This window comes from Marmota flaviventris, chromosome 17 (genome assembly GCF_047511675.1).
Source record: "Marmota flaviventris isolate mMarFla1 chromosome 17, mMarFla1.hap1, whole genome shotgun sequence".
NCBI lineage: Eukaryota > Metazoa > Chordata > Mammalia > Rodentia > Sciuridae > Marmota > Marmota flaviventris.
Genome location: NC_092514.1, coordinates 44,089,953 through 44,113,207, shown reverse-complemented (window position 1 = coordinate 44,113,207; position 23,255 = coordinate 44,089,953). Strand labels below are relative to the sequence as shown.

At 34.1% G+C, this 23,255-nt stretch overlaps 1 protein-coding gene across 19 annotated transcripts in view; it reads right to left on the bottom strand.

The window, feature by feature from the left end:
- Trim37 (tripartite motif containing 37) overlaps positions 1 to 23,255 on the bottom strand; it is a 260,965-nt gene that overhangs the window by 221,875 nt on the left and 15,835 nt on the right. For all 19 annotated transcript variants that reach the window (XR_011704892.1, XR_011704893.1, XM_071603113.1 and 16 more), the window contains exons 5-9: positions 23,071 to 23,158; positions 20,585 to 20,707; positions 18,668 to 18,791; positions 14,625 to 14,692; positions 4,814 to 4,938 (exon numbers count right to left, since the gene is read on the bottom strand). Coding sequence is in view for 17 of the 19 variants with exons in the window: in XM_071603113.1 (XP_071459214.1) it covers positions 4,814 to 4,938; positions 14,625 to 14,692; positions 18,668 to 18,791; positions 20,585 to 20,707; positions 23,071 to 23,158 (528 nt within the window). In the remaining 2 variants the exon portion in view is untranslated. The remainder of the gene's footprint in view (positions 1 to 4,813; positions 4,939 to 14,624; positions 14,693 to 18,667; positions 18,792 to 20,584; positions 20,708 to 23,070; positions 23,159 to 23,255) is intronic.

The window sequence follows — 23,255 nt, the reverse complement described above, 5'->3', positions numbered from 1 at the left end:
GTTTTAATGGAACCACAAATCTAATCAGAAGTCTAAAGGAATCTTCCCAATAAAGTCCTCAAATTTGTTCACAAAGTGGTATATTTTGGGCTATAATCTTATGTAATTTACAGTATTGGTCAGTTTGCCTATATTTAGATCATCCTCATAGTATCTAAAGATTTCAACCAATCCCCAGCTGCCTGATGAGCTATGTAGTGTTTCTCCAATCATGCCCTCAACATCCAGTGTAATATCGTTCCTTTGTTGTTATTACCTTAAATCCAGACTATCATTGTCACACACACAACCTCCATTATCCCACTGTGGTGAGGATCAAACCCAGAATCTGACACATAAAAGGCAAGGGCTCTACCACTGAGCCACATCCCCAGCCCTCATCAGCCACTAAGGGTTAAAAGAGTTTATCAGAATATAAACAGCAGAAGATGACCCAGTCAACTGAAAATGATCTAAGAAAAAGTTTACAGGATGAAGATTACAGTTGCCAAAACTCACTAACCAAGATATTACAGTGTAGTCTAGCTCTCACTAGATGAGGAAAAAATGATCACACTCAGAGCACAGAAAATAGATCTGTCAATCCAATATATTGCGATATACTTCTACATATGTACCTTTCAGGAAAAATGCAGACACAAACAGCACTATATCAAATCAGTGCAATGAGAAAGCATAAAACAGGATGCATACACTTCCTCTATTACCCGTCATCACATTTTATGACTGCTTCAGTCATCTCTCACTAAACCCTAACTCATCAATCACAAGGGCTCTTCTACTGCATTTTCTGCTAACACAAGCTTGGAACATGGCTAACATTTAAATAAATATTCACTGAATGAATATTTATAAATATTTGCTGTCAGATCATGAAGAGAAACATTTGCTCAAAAATTTATTTTGCACTCTTTACCTATATACTCAAAGCCATAAACACAGCTAAATGGTCTATTCCACCTTTAACTATTTATTAACAACTCCAAATTGTGATTATTCAGGTTATCTTTAATCTTATTATTACCATTCTCAGTCTACACATAATGCATTGCTATATCTTCTCATAATTTTATACCTTCTCCCACAAACATAGACTATTCTTTATGAATGGATTCATCTCATGATGATGTTAATCTTCATCTTCACAGAATATGGGGAAGTAGCCTCAATTCCATTCTATGCTTTTTATATGATTTCCATATGCTTTCTAGCAGAAATAATGCAATTAGTGCCTAAGAAGCTTTAATGGAACGATAAATCTAATCAGTAATTTGCAAGCCAATGAGTTGTGCATCTTTAGAAATATGACCTCCTCCTAACTTAGTGAATAAAGGATGGAAAAAGAAGACAAGTATCCATTTTATTCCCTTAAGGAAATAGATCAAGCTGCATAAAAATTGGTTCTCCCTCCCAACTTGACTATTCTCCCAGAAACTTATAATCTCTATGGACTCAGAGCTATACTATTCTCTCTTCTCAGTTCTCCTTAGGGACACCTAAACAGTTCTATTTCTCATTATGCCTCAACAATAAATAACCTTTCAAATTCTAGCTAAGATTATTCCCTGTTGTCCCCCGAATATAACAGCTTTTATCATATCCATATTTTGTGTGTATGCATACCCATTCTCATCTTTCCAACAAAATCCTATATATCTTTCAACACCTTTCCCAATTCTTTTCCAGATTATACTTTTCTTAACCATTCCAGTCTTTACCCTGACTTCTTTTCAGAACTGATATAAAATGGTATATAAATGAGTACAAATATTTGATTTTAAAAAACAATTCTTTACTTAATGTGGAATATCTGACTGATATTTTTAGTTCCTCTTTAACACCTACAATAGTGCTAGCACCTTTTCATCTCCATAGTAGCTTCAACACCAAACATTAACTAACAGAACTAAAGACAATCCAGTCTCAATCTCAAAGCTTAAAACATTACTGCTTCGCACTTCTAAACTTTGATTTGTAACTTAACATCAATAAATGCCAGTCTTTTTTATTTGGCCATCTCTTCTTTGCTGATCAAGTTATCAACAGATCACCTCTGTTTCCTGTATATTGCAATAGTAAACTAAGTCTCCAATAAAAATTAGAGTTAAGCTAAAAGCCAAAATTTCCAAAAAGGTGGTGGGCATTACTAGACAGGAAGCCACTTAATTATCACACTGGAAAGCACTATTGCTTGCCTGATAAGCTGTTGAAAGTGGTAACAGGATAGAAATTTACCTGAATCAGCGGTTCTCCAACTATACTATGATATTAATATTGCTTAGGGTGCTCAAGAAGCATTTTCTAAGGGCTGGGGATGTTGCTTAGTGGTACAGCACTTGTTCAGCATGCATGCATTGAGGCCCTGGTTTGATCCCTAGCACCATAGAAAGAAAAAAAAAGAAAGACAGAAAGGAAGGGAGGGAGAGAGGGAGAAAGAAAGGGAGGAAGGGAGGAAAGAAAAGGGAATAGGAAGATAGGGGAAACTAAGAGGAAAAGCAGCAGCAGAATTTTCCCAAACAATCTAAATGTTAAATGTTAAAAGCTATGTTTTCTTCCACTGGTCATAGACTGGAAAACAGTACCTTTGAAACTGAAATGTGACCACACAGTTAAATAGAGGAAGCACTGGGACATTGGTGAATATTCTTTCTTATATATATATATATATATAAATATATAATATAAATATATATTATATATAAATAAATATATATAAAATATATATATATATTTTTTTTTTAGTTGTAGCTGGACACAATATCTTTACTTATTTTTATGTGGTGCTGAGGATCGAACCCAGTGCCTCACATGTGCGAGGCACACGTTCTACCACTGAGCTACAGCCCAAGCCCTGGTGAATATTCTTAAATCACCCAAACCTATTTAATGACAGCAAATACCCAATACTTTTAAAATTTTTCAGTGCTTTGATGTTATTTTATCAGGTATTTCGTTTGTCTGTTGGTGGTACTAGGGACTGAACCCAGGGTAATTACTGCTAAGCTATATCCCCAGCCCTTTTCATATTTTGAGACAGGATCTCACTAAAGTGCTGAAGCTGAACTCAGACTTGTGATCCTCTTGCCTCAGGCTCCTGAATATCTGGGGTTTCAGGTGAATGCCACCATGCCTGGTTTTATCAGGTTTGTTAATCAGAAACAAAGACTTCCCTTGCATATCAGTAAGTTTGCCTTTCTGTTTATAGGACTCTGGGACCCTCACTCATGATCCTTAAAAATCCATCTAGGATAAGGAACAAGTGCATTTACCAGTAATTCCCAGCCAGGGGTGATTTTGCCTTCAGAGAATATTTGGCAATGTCTGGAAACATTTTGTTACAACTGCAAGGTGATAATGTTGGAGTGCTACTGGCAAGAGGGTGCTACATCCTACAACACACAGGAAACTCCCTCCATAACACAAAATATCCAACTCAAAATGTCAAATATGCCAAAGTAGAAAAACCCTGGCTTACACCATATACTCCAGTGCAATGTATGCCTTATGGCCATTAGATAGCATTGTGTTGTAGAGAAAAGGAAAGTGAGTTCAAAAAAAATTTAAATTTTTTTTATAACAAGAGTTGTTTTCTAAATGAACCATAACTCTCCTCAACATGTAAGAAAAACATGATAGTTGTTTCATAAGCCGCCTTTAAAGTATAAGATAAAATGTGTCATACCAAAATAGTAATCTGAAACATTGGCCCTCATTTTATGAATAAGCTAAGATTTAAAAAGAACAAACTCTGTCAATCTGTACCTAAAGTTAATGAACTGAATTGTCACCCCAAATTCCTACATGGAATCCCTAAACCCCCATGTGACTTGGAATTAGGGCCTAAGGAAGTAATTAAGGCTAAATGAGGTAAAAGTGGGGCCCTAATCCAATAAGGCTGTTGTCCACATAAGGAGAATAAACACCAGAGACTGATCTCTCCTTGCGTGAACAGAGAAAAAGTCACATGAAGACAGTGAACGCAAATGCCTACCACTTCAGAAGCTTCACCAGACACTGAATTTTCTGATACTTTTTCTTGACTCCAAAACTGTGAGGAAGTAAATTGTTTTGTTTAAGCCACCCTGAAAGTTTGTCAAGACTTTATAGCCAACTAATAAATACACAGAAAATTTGTTTCAAATGAACTGGGGTATGGTCTAGCACTGACACTTTTCAACAGAATCTCAAGCATTAGTGTTAAGAAAAACAGTGTATTTTCTACATATGATAAAAAAATATGCTTTAAAAAAAGTTTAAAGATGAACACTAGAAACATACACAGGTTGCAATTGCTGCAATAGTTTCCTCCCACTATCTTTGAAGATCCAGGTCATATTGGACATTTTATCCACTTCTCAATTCTGTTTAACAAGATACAAATTAAGTCAAAAGGTAAATAAAAGATTCAAGAAAAAAGTTTTTAATTTACTCTTTTTTGTTTGTTTGTTTCTTTTAGTCTATTGTCTTTTATTTTTTGTATTGGGGACAGAACACAGGGGCACATTATATTGAGCTATATCCCCCGTCCCTTATATATTTTTTTAAAATTCTGACCAAGTGGTTTAGTGCCTCACTAAATTGCTGAGGCTGGCTTCAAATTTGTGACTCTCCTACCTAAGGCTCCCAAGCTGCTGGGATTACTGGTGGGTACCACCTATTGAGTTGAGACCAGATTTACATGCGTAACAGAGATCACATTATAAAAAGCATCTTATAAAGCTATATATACTTAAGAAGATTTATTCTTTGGAAACAAGTGTATATCTTTTGCACACAAACATCAAATGAAAATGAAATCTAAAAACTGTCATACCTGGTAAAGTCTGGTGGAACAGGAGTGGTAACAAAGGATGCCATGGGTTTTCGATGAACTTGCTGAAACATCATTAGGATCTCAGAGCTCTTAGATATTAACTCACTCTTACTACAAGACCGCAACTGTGTGAGGAAAAGAATTATCTAAACCAACAAAATCACTATTCAATGGCACCTCGAAAATTTTAGTAAAGAACTAGAAATTAATCCAGTTATATAGCCCCCCCAAAAAAGAGAGAAAAATAAAAATAAATCAATGTGGGTTTGAGAATTCTCAATCTTCAAAGGATCTAAGTTTTTATTCTAATATAAAGTGGTTGAATCAAGATTTGAATCCATTTTTCACCCCTCATATTTTAGGATAAGCATATATTGAACAACTACAAATATATTTCCACACTGGTATAGTGATGCTATTATTTGTATTAACAAACAAATCCTATGGGTGGAAAGCCTACAAAAAGCAAGCATTTTTTCAATGGCATTTTAGGTAATAGAAATTTTAAGATATAAAACAAAAATACACACACACACACACACACACACACACACCCCTTACTTAACCTATATCAATTCCAGAAATACTACTACATTTCAAAGGTAGGAAGTTAGGAATCTGGGACTGGGGTTGTGGCTCAGTGATACAGCACTTGCCTAGCATGTGGGTTTGATTCTCAGCACTGCATATAAATAAAAATAAAGGTCCCTCAATAACTAAAAAGTATATGTATGTGTGTATGTGTATATATATATATATATATATATATATATATAAAATATTTAAAAAGTGAGAAACCTAACTTTAGTAAAAATAAGCATAGTAGTTAAAAGACCACTAATTTTTGTATTCAACAAAGAGTTTGGAGTTCTAATTCTGCCAATGAGTACTTACATGACTAAGTCTATTTACACATAAAGTTGAAATAATATTTACCACTGCTTCTTTCATTCAGTTTGTTGTAAAGATCACAAAGTTTTATGTGAAAACAGTTTCATAACCTATTAAGGAATGAACTGTCTCTCTCCCAATCACCCAATTTATGTTACAGGCATAACAGCCTCCAGAACTATGAAAAAATAAATTTCAGTTGTTTAAGCCTCCCAGGCAGGCAGTATTATTTTATTATTATTTTAGCTGTATATTATAGTTTGGGTTGTTAGTTTTTTTTGTTGTTGTTGTTGTTTGCAGTGCTGGGATTTGAACCCATGGCCTCACAGCAAGTGTTATACTGCTGAGCTACATCCATACCCCAGAGTTGTATTTCTTTATAAATCCTGTATACCAATTCAGTTTCAGGAATGACAAATAACTTTTCCCAATCTGTAGCTCATCAACCTATTTTTTAAAGATAAGTTTTAATTTTAACATAGCTAAGTCTTTCTCCTTATATTTTGTGCCTATTGTGGCTTAAGAGGTCTTTCCTTTCCCTATATCAGATATTCTCCTCTTAAAATAACAGGAAAAATCAAATTTCACTCTTCAAATTTAGGTCTTTAATCTATCTGGCACTGATTCTTATCAGAGTTAAGATGAAGATCTAATTTTATTTGCCCAATGTATAACTGTCGATATTTGTTGAACATCCTTCTGCATCTTTGTCATATATCTATCTTTTGGTTTTGGGGTTGTTTTGGTTTTGGTACTAAGGTTTGAATCAAGGAGTATTTTACCACTGAACTACATTCCCCAGTCCTTTTTGAGACAGTGTCATGCTAAGTTGAGGCTCTCCTAGAACTTGCAATGCTCCCATCTTAGCCTTCCAAATTACTGGGATCATAGGCATGCCATCATACCCAGTTAGTAAAACAGACTATTAAGCATGCTTATGTTATATGCCATTAAGAAAACCTTTAATTCTGACACATCTCATTTCACAAATAAAAAATGTACATCTGAGAATGAGACTCAGTATTTTTCTTCATTCAGCTGTTTTGTTACCTTATAATTGTCTCTACAAAGATCTTAAATATCTGTCAGATTTATGCACAGATCCTTTAGTAGTATTTCTTGATATTATGAATAAAATCTTTTTCAAATAACTTTTCTAACTAGTTATTCCTGATGTAGGAACACGACTGATTTTTATGTGCAACAAAGCTCACTAAAGAGGGTCTAAGAGTTAATATATTGTCTACATAGATAATCATACTTTTGGCATATGAAGAGTATTATCTTTTCCTTTCCATATATATATATATATATATATATATATATATATATTTACTTTAACCACTGAGCTACATCTATAGCTGTTTTTATATTTTGAAACAGGGTCTCAATAAGTTGATTAGGTCCTGCTAAGTTGCTGAGGCTGACTTCGAACTTGCAATCCTCCTGCCTGGGGCCTCCCAAGCTACTGGGATTACAGGCAGGTGCCAGCTCCTGTCTATATTTATATTGCACTTTTCTCAATTCAATAAATAGGACTTCTGTTAAGAAGTACTGCCAATAGGCAATCCTGGATTACTTTTAAAAAATTTTAACAGATGACATAAAATCACAAAAAAATGAATGTAAAAGTGATATGTCAAGTTTCAATATGTCTATAAATTGTGTTATATTTAAATCAGTTTAAACACATATACCACCTCAAACACTTATCTTTTTGTTTAAGACTTTGAAAATCTCTTCTTTTAAACTTTTTGAAATAAACAGTATAGGAATGCTATAGTCACCCTACTATTCTTTTATCAAACTATAACTTAGGACCCACTGATCAAACTTTACCCAACAGATAATTAAAAATCTGGGAAATACTTTCTATTAATCTGGATTTGATGTATTTTGGAAGAGACTTATCAACAATTTACTTAATACTTATTGGCTTAAATTATATTAAGTCGGGCTGGGGATGTGGCTCAAGCGGTAGCGTGCTCGCCTGGCATGCGTGCGGCCCGGGTTCAATCCTCAGCACCACATACAAAGATGATGTGTCCGCCAAAAACGAAAAAATAAATATTAAAAAAAATTCTCTCTCTCTTAAAAAAAAAAGAATCTCAGTGTTAATGAACACATTCTTAAAAAAAAAAAATTATATTAAGTCACTTTCATTAATTACAAGTTTCTGGAAAATTATCCTCTTCTTGTGGATTCTACTTATATGAAGTAGCTCATAATGTGCAAAGCACATAGAACAGAGCCTGGTATAAAGTAAGTACTTTATATAACTACTTAAAAGATATTTTTATTCTTCAAATTTCTTTTACCTTTGCAATTTTATCCCAGTTTTCCCTCCCACTATACTGTAAGATGATTTATTTTTCTTGGTCAAACCTGATTAAAGTTTCACTTAACTCATTTCTTTCCCAAGATTCAATTATATTGTTCGTCTCAACTACTTTGTGGCATTTTGTGTTAATTTCGTCTATCTTCACCATTTCTTCCCATTTTATGCTTCTATATTCTTATTGCTTTCCTGGATTCTTTAGTTGAGAACAATTCGTTTATTTATAATTTATTAAAATAATTAGTTGGGTGCAGTGGCACAAACCTGTAATCCCGGGGAAGAGGGGTGGGGGTTGGTGCCTGAGGCAGGAGGATCACAAGTTCAAAGTCAGCCTCAACAAAAGCAAGGTGCTGCTAAGCAAACTCAGTGAGACCCTGTCTCTAAATAAAATACAAAACAGGCCTGGGGATGTGGCTCAGTGGTTGAGTGCCCCTGAGTTCAATCCCTGGTACCCAAAAATAAATAAATAAATGTTTTTCGGAATTAATTTTCTTCTACATATCCCTTACATACGGCTGGCATGTTAATAATTCTATATTTTCAACAGTGATTTATCTCATAACAATTGAGTTATATTTGAACATTTTAAAGAATATTTTAGATTTTTAAAGTATTATGCCTATTTTAATTATAATCTAGTTTTAGAAAATGTTTTTTATATTAACTTCTGAAAATTCCTCACATTTCTATGTACCTTACTACATGATCAGTTGGTGAATTTGTTCGATGTGGCTTGAAAAGTATATATATTCTCGGGGATAGAGAAGAGGCTCAATGGAAGAGTGCTTGTCTAGCACATGTGACACCTTGCCTTGGGTTCAATTTCTAGAATCAGCCAAAAAATATACATGTATGTGTATAAATATATATATATATACACGCACGCACACACACAAATACATTTTTCATTTTAGGATTCAGTATTCCATAAGTATATTTTAGATCACACATCTTAATTTTCTTTTTTAAATATTAGTTGAGGGACTGGAGGTGTAGCTGAGTGGTAGAGTGTATGCTTAGTGAGACCTGGGTTCAATCCACAGCACCACCTCCCAGTGAGGTGGGAGGGTGAAGCAGGAGGATTACAAATTCAAAGCCAGCCTCCTCAGCTTATCAATTAATTTAATTAATAAAATTATTTATTTAATTGATCATTAAATTAATTAAATAAAATAAATATTAGTTGGGGCTATCAGTTTATATTTTTAAATCACTATGATAGTGATTTTACCAAAATTTTATATCAGGATCTGCGTTATATATTCTGTTTATAAGAATACAAAATAATAGCCCATGTTAGGCACTGGGTTCAGTCCTCAGCACCACATAAAAATAAACAAAATAAAGGCATGTTGTCGGGCTGGGGATGTGGCTCAAGCGGTAGCGCGCTCGCCTGGCATGCGTGCGGCCCGGGTTCGATCCTCAGCACCACATACAAAGATATTGTGTCCGCCGAAAACTGAAAAATAAATATTAAAAAAATTCTCTCTCTCTCTCAAAAATAAATAAATAAATAAAGGCATGCTGTCCATCTACAACTACAAAAAAAATAAATATATTTAAAAAGAAAAAAACAGGGAAAAAAGATCAAAAACATAAGATGGGCGCTGGGGCTGTAGCTCAGTGGTAGAGCACTTGCCTAGCATGTGTGAGGCACTGGGTTTGATTCTGAGCACAGCATATAAATAAAGGTCCATCGACAACTTAAATAAACATTTTTTTTAATGTGTGTGTGTATAAATTTAAGATGGGACAAATAGAAAACTAATAGCAAGACTAAAACTTCATCATATCGATAAGCATACTAAATGTAAATGTCCTAAACATCCCAATCAAAAATTAAAGATTATCAGCGGGGAGAGGTGGCATATGCCTGCAATCCTAGCAGTTCAGGAGGCTGAGACAGAAGTATTGTTCAAAGCCAGCCTCAGCAAAAGTGAGAGGGATAAGCAACTCAGTGAGACCCTGTCTCTAAATAAAATACAAAATAGGGCTGGGAGTGTGGCTCAGTGGTCCAGTGCCCCTGACTTCAATCCCCAGTACCTTATAATGAGGCATAATAATTCCAGATAGTTATTAATCAAAACCTGATAAAGCTAACAAAGTAGACAAATCAAAAGTTACAGTCTAAGATTTTAATATCTCCTCCCAATATTTAATAATACAAATACAAATTGAATATTCCTTAACCAAAATGCTTGGGTCAAGAAGTATGTCAGAATTTAGATTTTTTTTTTCAGATACTGAAATACCTGCATAAACATAAGGACCTACCTTAGAAATAGGACCCAAGTCTAAATACAAAATTTACCTTTCATAAGCACCTTATTCTCATGGCCTAAAGTAATTTTATAAACTATTCTTAGTGCACACATTTTTGACTGCAATTTGTTACATGAGATTGGGCGTGGAATTTTCCATTTTGTGGCATCATATTTGAATTGAAAAACTATCAGATTTTTGTAACACTTTAGAATTTGGATTTTCAGATTAGGGATGTTCAACCTGTACATAGAAAGTCTGAAAGAATATAGTAGTAATGATCATTAGTCTACTTGACCTCATTACCACCAATAAAACATTCCACCCCAAAATGGCAAATACAGTTTTCAACTGTGCACAGAACATTTTCTAGGATGTACTGTATTTTGAGAATAAAACATGCTAAAATTCAAAGAGTAAGTTAAAAATAGATTTCAGTTATACACAATAAAATTAAATTAGAAATCAACTAAAGAATATTTTCTAAATCACCAAATATCTAGAAACTAAACAAACTTATAAAGAGCCCATGGATCAAAGAAGACTTCATAGGCCTAAAAGAAAATATTTGAATAGAAAGGTCTTAAATCAATAACCTCAGCTTCCATCTTAAAATATTAGGAAAAAAAGGAATTAATTAAACTAAAACTAAGCAGAAGAAATAATTAGATCAAAATAAAAATCCATGTAATAGGAAAAAAAAGAAATTAAAATCAAAACCTAGTTTCTGGAGAACATCAGTAAAACCCCATAAACTTCTAGCCAGAACAATCGGGGAAAAAATAAGAAAGACACAAATTAAGAAACAGGTGACATCTTTAAGAGTCTAAAACTGCTAAAAGGATAACAAGAAATTATTATAAACTTCATGCCAATAAATTCAAATGAAACAGAATAGATCCTTGAAAGTCACATAAACTACCAAAGCTCACTCAAGAGAAAATAGTAAATGTGAATTTACTGCCCTATAACTATTCAAGATATTGAATTTGAAGACAGGCATGGTGATGCATGATAATAACGCCAGCTAACTGGGAGGGTGGGACAAGATATCTTGAGTTTGAAGCCAGTCTTGGCAACTTAGCAAAACCCCATCTCAAAAACAAAACAAAAAGGGTCTGGGGTTGTAGCTCAGTGGAAAAGCGCTTGCCTCGCACATGTGAGGCACTGGGTTCAATCCTCAGCACCACATAAAAATAAATAAAATAAAGGTATTGTGTCCAATTACAACTAAACACTCAAAAGGCACTACTAAGCCTAAATATAAAACCTATGATGATAACAAATTTTCCAAGAGAAAACCTTTGGCCCTGAGCTAAAGATTTCCTAAATATGACAATATGACATCAAGAGCATATTAATTGATAAATTAGACTTCATTAAAATGTAAAATTTCAGGGCTAGGGTTGCAGCTCAGTGGTACAGCGCTTGCCTAGCACGTGTGAGGCACTGGGTTTGATCCTCAGCACCACATAAAAATAAATTAAAGAAAGGTATTTAAAAAGAAATGTAAAATTTCAGAGCAGGAGTTTTATCTCAATGGTAGTGCACTTGCCTACTACATGTGAGGCAATGGCTCAATCCTCAGCCCCACATAAAAACATATAAATAAAATAAAGATATTGTGTCCATTTACAACTAAAAAAAGAAAAAAAAGTACAATTTCAGCTCTTCACAAAACACTTAAGAAATGAAATATAGAGATGAAGAAAATCTTTGCAAAGCATTTATCTGATACGGGGCATATATCTAGTACTTTATGTGAATTATTCTGAAAACAAAATCAAAAAAACAAGACAATAAAATGATGGACAAAAGATCTGAACAGACATCTCAACAAAAAAGATACACAGATAGTAACTTAGTTAAAAAGGGAGCTTATGATCATTAGTCATGAGGCAAATAAACCACAAAATTAAACAAATTAAACCACAATTAGACACTCCCAGGACATCAGTTAAAAAATAAACTATATCATGTGTTGGCAGTATTGTGGAGAAACTGGTACTCTCATATAATATTGTTAGAAATATAAAATAGGGGCTGGGGATGTGGCTCAAGCAGTAGCGCGCTCGCCTGGCATGCCTGCAGCCCGGGTTCGATCCTCAGCACCACATACAAACAAAGATGTTGTGTCTACCGAAAACTAAAAAAGAAATATTAAGAAAAAAAAGAAAAAGAAATATAAAATGGTACAATTCAGAAAACTGTTGGCAATTATTTTTAAAATTAATGATTTATCAACCATTTGATGGAGCCATAAGCATACCCAACAGGGAAAAAAAAAAACACTTTCATGTAAAGACTTGGACATGTATATTTATAGAAGCTTTGTCTGTTATAGCCAAAAACTGGATTTCAGGGTTTACAGTTACGTCAAATGACCATTAGGAATTAAATGGAAAAATAAACATACAATACTACTCAGCACTAAAATAATTATTGATGCACACAGCAAATAATTTTGCTGAGGGCTGTGGCTGTGGCTCAAAGACAGCGCACTTGCCTGGCATGTGTGAGGTACTGGGTTCGATTCTCAGGACCACATATAAATAAATAAAATAAAGGTCTATCAACAACTAAAAAAAAAATTTAAAAATACTAATTTTGTTGAATGAAGTTACACATAAAATGAGTACATAAAGTGTAATTCCATTTACATAACTCAATAATAAGCAAATTTATCAACAACAACAACAAAAAATCGATACTTGATTAGAGAGAGAAACGTGATCAAGGACAGTATAAGCTTCTTTAACAAATGGTGCTGGGAAAACTGGAAATCCATACATAACCAAAGGAAACTAAACCCCTATCTCTCACCCCACATAGAACAACCTTAAGTAGATCAAGGACCTAGGCATTAGATCAGAGACCCTGAAACTAACAGAAGAAATGTAGGCCCAAATCTCCATCATGTCAGCTTAGGAACCAAATTTCTCAACAAGACTCTGAAAGCACACGAAGTAAAATCAAGAATCAATAAATGGGGCAGTACCAAAACTAAAAAACTTCTTCACAGCAAAGGGAACAATCAAGAATGTGAAGAGGGAGCCTAGAGAATGGAAGAAAATCTTTGCCACCTGCACCTCAGAGTACTAATCTCCAGGATATATTAAAAAAAAAAAAAAAAAAAAAAACCCTCAAAAAACCCCCAAACAACCCTTTCAACAAATGGGCACAGGAACTGAACAAGTCACTTCACAGAAGAAGGAATACAATACATGAAAAAAATGTTCAACATCTCTACCAATTAGAGAAATGAAAATTAAGACTACACTGAGATTTCATTTCACTTAGTCAGAATGGCAAGTATCAAGAATACAAGTAACAGTGTTGGTGAGGATGTGGGGGGAAAGGTACACTCCTACATTGCTAGTGAGACTGCAAATTAGTCCAACAACTCTGGAAAGCTGTACGGAGATTCCTCAGAAAAGTTGGAATGAAACCATCATTTGACCCAGTTATCCCACTCCTGGGCCTATACTGAAAGGACTTAAAATCAGCATACTATATGGCTCAGTGGTAGAATGCATGCTTAGCATGTGTGAGGCACTAGGTTTGATCCTCAGTACCACATAAAAATAAATAAATAAAATAAAGGTATTGTGTTCATCTACAACTAATAAAAATACTTAAAAAAAAAAGAAGAAAACAACATACTATAGCAACATGGCCACATCATTGTTCATAGCAGCTCTATTCTCAACAGCTAAGCTACGGAACCAACCCAGGTGCCCTTTAACAGATCAATGAATAAAGAAAATGTGGTACATATACACAACAGAATATTACTCAGCCAAGAAGAATGAAATTCTGGCATTTGCTGGTAAATGGATGGAACCAGAGACAATCATAGTGAAATAAGCCAATCCCAAAAACCAAAGGCCGAATATGCTGACTCACAATGGCAGGAGGGTGGGGGGGGGTGGGGTAGGTTCACCAGACTGGATGGTGGGGAATGAAGGGAAGGGAGGTGGGATGGGAATGGGAAAGACAATAAAATGGATCAGACATAACTTTCCCTCTCTCAAAAAAAAAAAAAAGAACTTGTAATACGAGATATGGAAAGTTAGACACAGTGGAGCATACCTATAATCCCAGAGACTCAGGAGGCTGAAGCAAGAGGATCCAAAGTTCAAAGCCAGCCATCAGCAAGGCCCTAAGCAACTTAGCAAAACCCCAACTCAAAACAAAAAACAGAAAAGGGCTAGGGCATGTGGCTCAGTGGATAAACACCCTTAGGTTCAATCACTGGTACCAAAAAAAGGAAATATGGATTAAAATAGATAAAGACCATTACATTTAATATTTCATCACCTGGTGCTCTACCTCCTGAAGAAGGGATTCTAACAGCTCCGTTTCTTGGGTTAGAGATGTCTTCTGACCTGTTTAAATATAGCAAAACATCAATACTGAACTCATCACTGGTTTGAGAAAGAAATTAACTTCCAAAAGCATACTCAATAAAAACAAATCCATTTCAAGTACAGAAAAATTATTTATTACGGCTACTCTAAAGATTTTCCTAGAATTTAAAGGATTGAAATTAACATTATAGAATTAGAACTAATCTGAAGTACTTTTAGAAGAAATTCAATTTAGGGGTATGAAATTCATCTAACATACAATAAAAGCCTGGGATTCCACCTCCAACATTAAAAAAAAAAGAAGTACAATTACAATATACTTGAAGTAAAAATGTTAATTTCTCTAGATTTTTTTTTATCCTTTTGGTACTGGGGATTGAACCCAGGGCCTCACACATGCTAGGCAAGCACTATACAGCTAAGCTACTATATCCCTAGCTCTTTTTATTGTTTATTGTCTCATAGAGCCTCACCAAGTTGCAAGGCTGTCCCCAAACTTGGGATCCAGACAAGAATCTACTTACACTGCTGAAGCTGACCTCAGCTATTGGATTCTCCTGCCTCAGCCATTGGAATCACTGGTATTACAGGTGTGTACCACCAATCCAGCTTGTTTTATTTATTTTTGGTGCTTTCAGAACATTTTTTATTTATTTATTTTGGTTGTAGATGGACAATACCTTTATTTTATTTATTTATTTTTATGTGGTGCTGAGGATTGAACCCACTGCCTCACACATGCTGGGCAGGTGCTCTACTACTGAGCCACAAACACAGCCCCATAAAGTAGTGTTATTTGATGAAAGGAGACAATACAGACCTTTTATTTTTCATTTTCTGAAGCCAAAATCACAAGTTTTTTATTTGTGGGAATTGAACCTGGGGCATTCTACCACTGAGCAACATCTTTTTTTTTTTTTATTTTTTTTTAGTTGTAGAAGGACACAATACCTTTATTTTGTTTATTTATTTTTTTATGTGGTGCTGAGGATTGAATCCAGTGCCTGACACATATTAGGTGAGTGCTCTACCACTGAGCCACAACGCCAGCCCCCACTGAGCAACATCTTAAGGCTTTTTTATTTTGAGATGGCACCTCGCTTAATTGCCCAGGGTGGCACTGACCTTACACTCTTGCTATCAAGTGTCCAGGAATATAGTCATGTGCCACCATGTCCAATGATTACAAGTTCTTGATTGCAAAAATATGGAAGTTAGATTATATTATCAGAGATAATGTCTACCATCACCATATCCTATAGTCCTAAAGCATTAGCACTTTGGGCAATACTACCATATATAATCAACTTAAAATTTAGTGGTAGAGACAGGTACAGTGGCACATGCCTGTAATCCCAGATACTTAGGAGGCTGGGGCAGGAGGATCCCAAAATCAAGGACAGCCTGGGCAACTTAGTAATAACTGTTTCAAAATAGAAACTTTTGCTAATTCATAAGAAATGCTTCTAGTCCTTCAGACTTTGTGTTTATGAAAAAAAAAATGGTCTGAATGTACTAACAAAAAATGTTTTAAGAAAAAGTGAAAAGGTCAACTTTAAAATATATCCCCAAAGTATATTTACAACTGGGTATTTACTTGACTGAGTATATAGCTCCAAGTTAGAATAATCCCGAGTTGAATCCCCAGTACTCTGGGGGGAAAATAATTAGTGGTAGAAATTGAGATATAAATCAAAGTGTGACGTTCCTCATAATACTAACCAACTACTAGTAAGATTATTGTAGAGCTATTCTAAGCCTAAAAGTATCCTATTTAATTATAAAAACAACCTTGGATATTTCAAATTGCAATAACTTTTCATAATGAAAAATCACTTGAAAACCACAAAAACAGGGGGCAGGTTAAATTTTTGGAAAAGGAAATCATTCCACTAAGTAAACTACACAGTTGCTACCAGGTGAAATCGTACACGCCTGTAATTCCAGCAACCGAAGGGAGGTTGAGGTAGGAAGATTTCAAGTACAAGCTGAACCTCAGCAATGTAGTAAGATCTTGTCTTCAAAAAACAGATCTGTACTAAAGACTTGTTTGATTTAATGAGAGCAACTAAGAACAGAGCAGGGAGGAAGAGCAGGAAGAAAAGATTAACATTAAACAGATAGATGAGGTGGGATGGAAAGGGAGAGAAAAGGGAAATTGCATGGTAATGGAGGGAGACCCTCATTGTTATACAAAATTACATATAAGAGGTTGTGAGGGGAATGGGAAAATAAACAAGGAGAGATACGAATTACAGTGGATGGGGTAGAGAGAGAAGATGGGAGGGGAGGGAGGGGGGATGGTAGAGGATAGGAAAGGTAGCAGAATGCAACAGTCACTAGTATGGCAATATGTAAAAACGTGGGTGTGTAACTGATGTGATTCTGCAATCTGTATTTGGGGTAAAATTGGGAGTTCATAACCAACTTGAATCTAATGTATGAAATATGATATGTCAAGAGCTTTATAATGTTTTTAACAACCAATAAAAAAAAAATTTAAAAAAAAAAAAAAAGTTAATTCAATTAAACAAAGGAAGCAATGAGGCAAACTCATTCAACAAAAGCAAGGGCAAATCATGTATACTTAGCTGCAATTTAAAATCACATTATCACTGAAGAAAGCTTCAGTTTTAAAAGTGCTAGTACATACTAACATCCCAGCACTTTATATGGCTTAATAAAATTAAGAAAGTCTCAAACATCATTTTAAAGTCTGAAAATATAAGATCATTATACATACAATTAACTTTGACTAAGGGCCTAACAAAAATTATGATTTTCATTTACACTTCTTTTATCTAAAGTAGTACCATTAAAAAAAAAAAATACTAGATGTCTACAGGTTTCTTCTAATTGCTCCACTGTGCGGGTAAGCTGTACTATTCAATCTAAAGTTATGATTCTTTAAGATCTGCCGTTGGGTCTTGAAAATCACTAAGATCAGTATAGATTTATAAGACTAAATATTTTTGTAATGCAAAGACAATTTGTGAAATAATACATGAATATCCAAACTCAAGGATATCTGCATCTTAATAAAAGATAGCAAATAAAAAAATTCTTTGTTCATACCTTACTAAAGTATATGTATTTCATGTTACACTATGATGAAAAATGCAAAGCTGATTTTGCATCAGTAAAATGTGCTCAACCCGTAGCGCACTCGCCTGGCATGCATGAGGCCCGGGTTCAATCCTCAGTACCACATACAAACAAAGATGCTGTGTCTGCCGAAAACTAAAAAATATTAAAAAAAATTCTCTCTCTCTCTCTCTCTTTAAAAAAAAAAATTATGTTCAATCCTAAGCTCCATAATCAATTTAGGAGGAGGGAATATTTGAAAAACCAAAAAGTTGAGCAATAAATATAATTAAATATGAATTAGACGTAAAATGAGACTAGAATTAAAAACCAAGATTAAGGGGAGGGGTTGTGGCTCGGTGGTAGAGCACTTACCTAGTATGCATGAGGCACTGAGTTTCACCCCTGGCACCACATAAAAATAAAATACATAAAAATAAAGGTACTGCGTTCATCTACAACTAAAAATAAATAAATACTTAAAAAAAAAAAAAAAAAAGATTAAATCTCTAATAAAAAGCTGAGAGGACTATGCTGATAGTTACAAATGTCAGTTCTTCATCTTCAATGAAGATAGTTGATAAAGGAAATTTTTATTGGATTTAGAAAAGAGGAGGAAAAAAACAAAAGCTAACAATGAGGTCTCTGGCTAGGCTATTAAAACTCTTACCCAAATATCTATGAAAACTTTTCTCTCCACTGCTTTCTAAATACAAGTTGGACATATGGGCAGAATCTAACATGGAACTATCTAAAATCTCAAGAGTCCCTCCTAGACTGTACCCACTCACCAACCTTATTTTTCGAAGATTGAACCTCCAGGAGGCTCAAAGTACCATGTACTCTAGCAGCATAGAAAAACACTCCCCAAAACAAAGAAAAAAACACCTAACAAAAACCCACACTCACCCATCAATGTTATAAGCTTATTTTTCAGCTGAGTGTCTAATCGTGCAATCATCATCTCCACTGCATTCCTAATTTCCCGAACACGCTCATCTTTTGCATTTCTTACAGCTTCTACATTTCTTTCCTAGAAAAAAAAACAGGTAAAATAATTTTAATTGGGGAACTTTAAAAATAGAAGCAAAGAGACCTCAGTGTAATCACTGAAATTAGTCCGTTGACTAGGGCTAGGGTGTAGCTCAGTGGTAGAAAACTGAGTGTGAGGCACTGGGTTCCATCCTCAGTACCACATTTAAAATAAATAATAAAATAAAAAATAAAGGTTAAATTCTTTAAAAAAAAAAATTGACTACCTCTTTAAAACTTACAAAACATATAATACCACTCTTACATTGCTAGTATAACATAGGTAACTCATTGCTTTAAAAAATTCTGTATCTTCAACTAAATCAATTAGAAAGATTCTTAAAAATAAATCATAATAAAACATATGATAATTTAACAGAAATATCAATAAAAAGACTTGTAATTACAAAAAAAATGGTTTAGGTAACATATACACAAGTCATACGAGAAGCTCCTATCAAATGCCTCATAGGATAAACTTTTTCAAAAATAAAAAAGGTAAAAGTTCACAGCCTGAAATACCCTAAAACAAATGAAAACAATTTTTAAATACTCTAGTTCATAAAAGTTATTTTGGTTTTGTTTTCAGAACTACATACGAAAAGAAAAGGCTTATTTCCAAGATTGTAGAGTAACATATGTTTCAAATATTTCAAAATGGCATATCACAGAAAATAAAAATCAACCTTTCTTGTATTTGCTAATATTTTGTAAATATAAGGATCAAGAGTCTCAAACAAAATAGTCTCCTAATGTTAACAAGGGAATACCAAAAGGTGATGAAATGAAGGCCAAATAGAAACCATACAACTTGCTCATTTTTCAAAATTACAATGCAGCTTACATGCAATTCAATAATACTATTTTCTGTATAAAGAATATTACAAATGATGATTTGGATCTCAATTTCTGAGGGGTAAAACAAAGCAAATATCTGTTCTTAAGTTAGAAATGGTACACAAAGATTTACAACTGTCATTCTGTCAATTTAAACAGAATATATCCAAAGTATATTTTCCACTTCACTATTGAAGATCATCAAATTATTTCCAAAAAATAAAAAAAAAATTACTTTATAAATGATACATATATTACCCAAACTGTTTGACCCATACAGTATCTTAAGAGTAGTATTCAATATTACTCTTTCAACTATATGGATCCTAATTAAGGAAAACAGAAAAAAGAGTTTATTCATTGGTAGCAGAAATCCTTCCAAAAGCTAGAGATCCAAAGTGAATAACATAATAATTCTACTAAAAGACAATACTGATACTATTTGGAAGTCCATTATTAATCTGTAACATATAAGCTTCTTTAACTCACTGTCTCTAATTCTGCATAAAAGATAATTCTCTGGCTCAACTATTTCCTCTATGACCAGGAATTTGTATCCAAATTCCTCCACTAGTTTGAAGTTGATGAGCCTATTAATTTTCAAATCTTCATTTCAACATCTAATTGATTTGTATTTATATACACATGCATTATTATATACTGTATATACACATTATTACATTCGTACATTATGTTCTGTATTAGCATAGAATATAAAAATAATAATAAGCCGGGTGCCCATGGCACATGCCTATAATAACCAATTCCAGGAGGTTGAGATAGGAGGATCACAATTTTCAGGCCAGTCTGGGCAACTTTGCGAGACCCTCAAAATTAAAAATAAAAAGGGGTGGGGTTTAGCTCAATTGTAGAGCAACTCTGGGTTCAATACCAGTACCATCAAAAAAAAAAAAAAAGAAAGAAAGAAAGAAAAAAATCTTATGGGAGTAGTCTTACCACTTCTTGAACTAAGCTGATTAGTTCCATGAGGCGTCGACGAAGTTTAGCTACCTCTTCGTTCACTTTAGTGACATGCTGCTCATAAATTTCTGCCAAAGGCTTAAAAGTATGTCCACCATGCTATTTAAATTAACAAGAGTAGTTTTAGAACATTTTCACATCTTATCTGCATTTATAATCCTTTTTAACACTCCATAGACATTAATAAACTGGTATATATTTTCAAATGAATTTCATCTTTTTTAGTTACATTTATTTTGTTAAAGTAGGACAGTGCTAACATAAAGTCACCTGGCCCATGTAGGAACTCCTCAAGATTGTAAACAATGGACTTCAGAAAAATTGTTCACATTTAGAAATCTTGACTCATCAGAAGGAACCAAAATACTGGGCTAGTGATGGAACTCAGATAGAGCACTTGCATATAATGTGTGCAAGTCTGAACCCCAGCACCATGGAAAGAAAGAAAAAAAAAAAAATTCTTAACTATAGTCTAAACCATTGACTGCAACCTTATTAACCACTTTTTTTCTTGGGCAACAACATGTCTTCTTCCATGTCCTCAAAACTTCTTCCCAGCAGGCCTTTGCTAAAGTTACTCCCTCTTATTCAAAATAATTCTCCTTCATTTTTCCTCCATCTTAGCAGCTATTAATTCCACTAATCCTTGCAGCTAAGCCCATAGTTACAGGATCAGCACCCATAGTTATGTATTCTCATCAACTCTATTATTACCAAAATGTATTACACAGATTTAAATATAGAACTGTTTGATATATCTTCATAATCACCAAATCCCCAGTCTCTAGCACAAGTGACTGAATAAAAAAGATCTTGAAAAACCCAGTGTAGATAATTAACAAAAGCAATGAACCCATTTCTTGTGCTACAAAAGTTTACTTTTGAAATATAAGTCTGATAAAAGTTAGCATAACATTCAATTTAAAGAATTCAGTTAAATTCAGTTTGAAGAACATTTTGGGGGCATTAAAAACCCCAAAATAATTTTGTATCTGATTTTAGTAATTTAATCCATCACTGGTAATTAGAACCTCCTATTTCTATGATAAGAACACTTCCTATAATAAACTCTTAACTAGAATTGTCTAATTTAGCCAAACCGACCAGTATGGTCTCTGAGAGAAAAGAGATGTGGATTTTTAAATGCTCACTTAAAGAAAGTATGGGAAAGAAAATGTCCACTGTTCCTTACAAAACCCATGTATTTAAGTATTAAATTTTGGGAATTTATTTTTTCTAATCAGCACATTAGCATTCATATTCAAACAGAAAGCTCACTGAAATGAATGCTACTCAACCAATTCAGCCAGCCATTCTTTCCGTAAAATATACTGACACAAAAAGAATGATCAATTCTCATGGTTAACAGATCATTCTATGTATCTACCCCACTTCCATTCCCACTGTCATTTATTTTCCCAAGAATCTTTTGTGTGGGGTTGGGGTGACCTCAGTGGTAGAATGTGCATATGAGGCTTTGCTTTAAAGGTCAGGTGCAGTGTGAGTTATGCCTATAGTCCCAGCTACTTGGGAAGCTGAGGCAGGAGGATTGCCTGAGCTTGAAAGTTCAATGCCAGCCTGGGAAACATAGAGCCCATTAAAAAAAAAAAAAAAAAAAATTGCTCTTAAACAAGATGATGGAAAAAAATTAAAAATGGAGTAAAATTATAAAATCTAGATATATGCATTCAGATTGTCTCATGAGTATCTAAGTTTTTGCTCCATTTTAAAGAAACAAAAATTGTAAACTATATCCAGTATACCAGATTACCTGGCCTTTAATGAAAGGTGATCCTACAACAAAAGAGTTAGAAATAATGACAGGGCTAAGAGGAGTAACTCACTGTTGAAATCACTTGTCTAGGATATACAAGAACCATATTTGGACCCCAGCAAGGGGGAGAAGGAAGAATGGTTTAACATGAACATGCATTTTATGGACAGAATAAGATATTCAAATAAGAGGTACATATCCTACGTCAAATATCTCCACCTAAAGAGGTACTTCTCAGGAAGATCACAAGTTCAAAGCTAGCCTCAGCAAAAGGGAGGCGTTAAGCAACTCAGTGAGACCCTGTCTCTAAATAAAATACAAAATAGGGCTGGGGAAATCTTCAATATATATTCAATCTTCAATGTATATTCAATCTTCAATGGGGATATGACTCAGTGATCCAGTGCCCGAGTTCAATCCCCCATACCAAAAAAGGTCCAATGCCCAAGTTCACTCCCCCATACCAAAAAAGGTCCAATGCCCGAGTTCAATTCCCCATACCAAAAAAAAGAGGTACTTCTGGAATAACAGAAGATACAATACCTTTAATAAGGCGTTTATAAATTAGATGCATTTTAATTTTCATTCCGTAGAATAAATGATACTTTTTTCCTAACTAAATCCAACAAATATTTCAATGCTTTCCAATCTCTAAAGATAAAGAATATACTAAACTTGTTCTGCTTACCATTCCTCCCCAAAGTGCACACTGATGACAGATACACTTCTTACAAGTCCAGCAAAACACGCTAAGTTTTTCATGGTGATTTTCACATCTATACATTATGGAAAAAAGTTCGAATTAAAATTAAAATATGATTACTTCAACAAAATCCTAAGCTTGGGCAAATATAAATCAATTTTAAACAATTA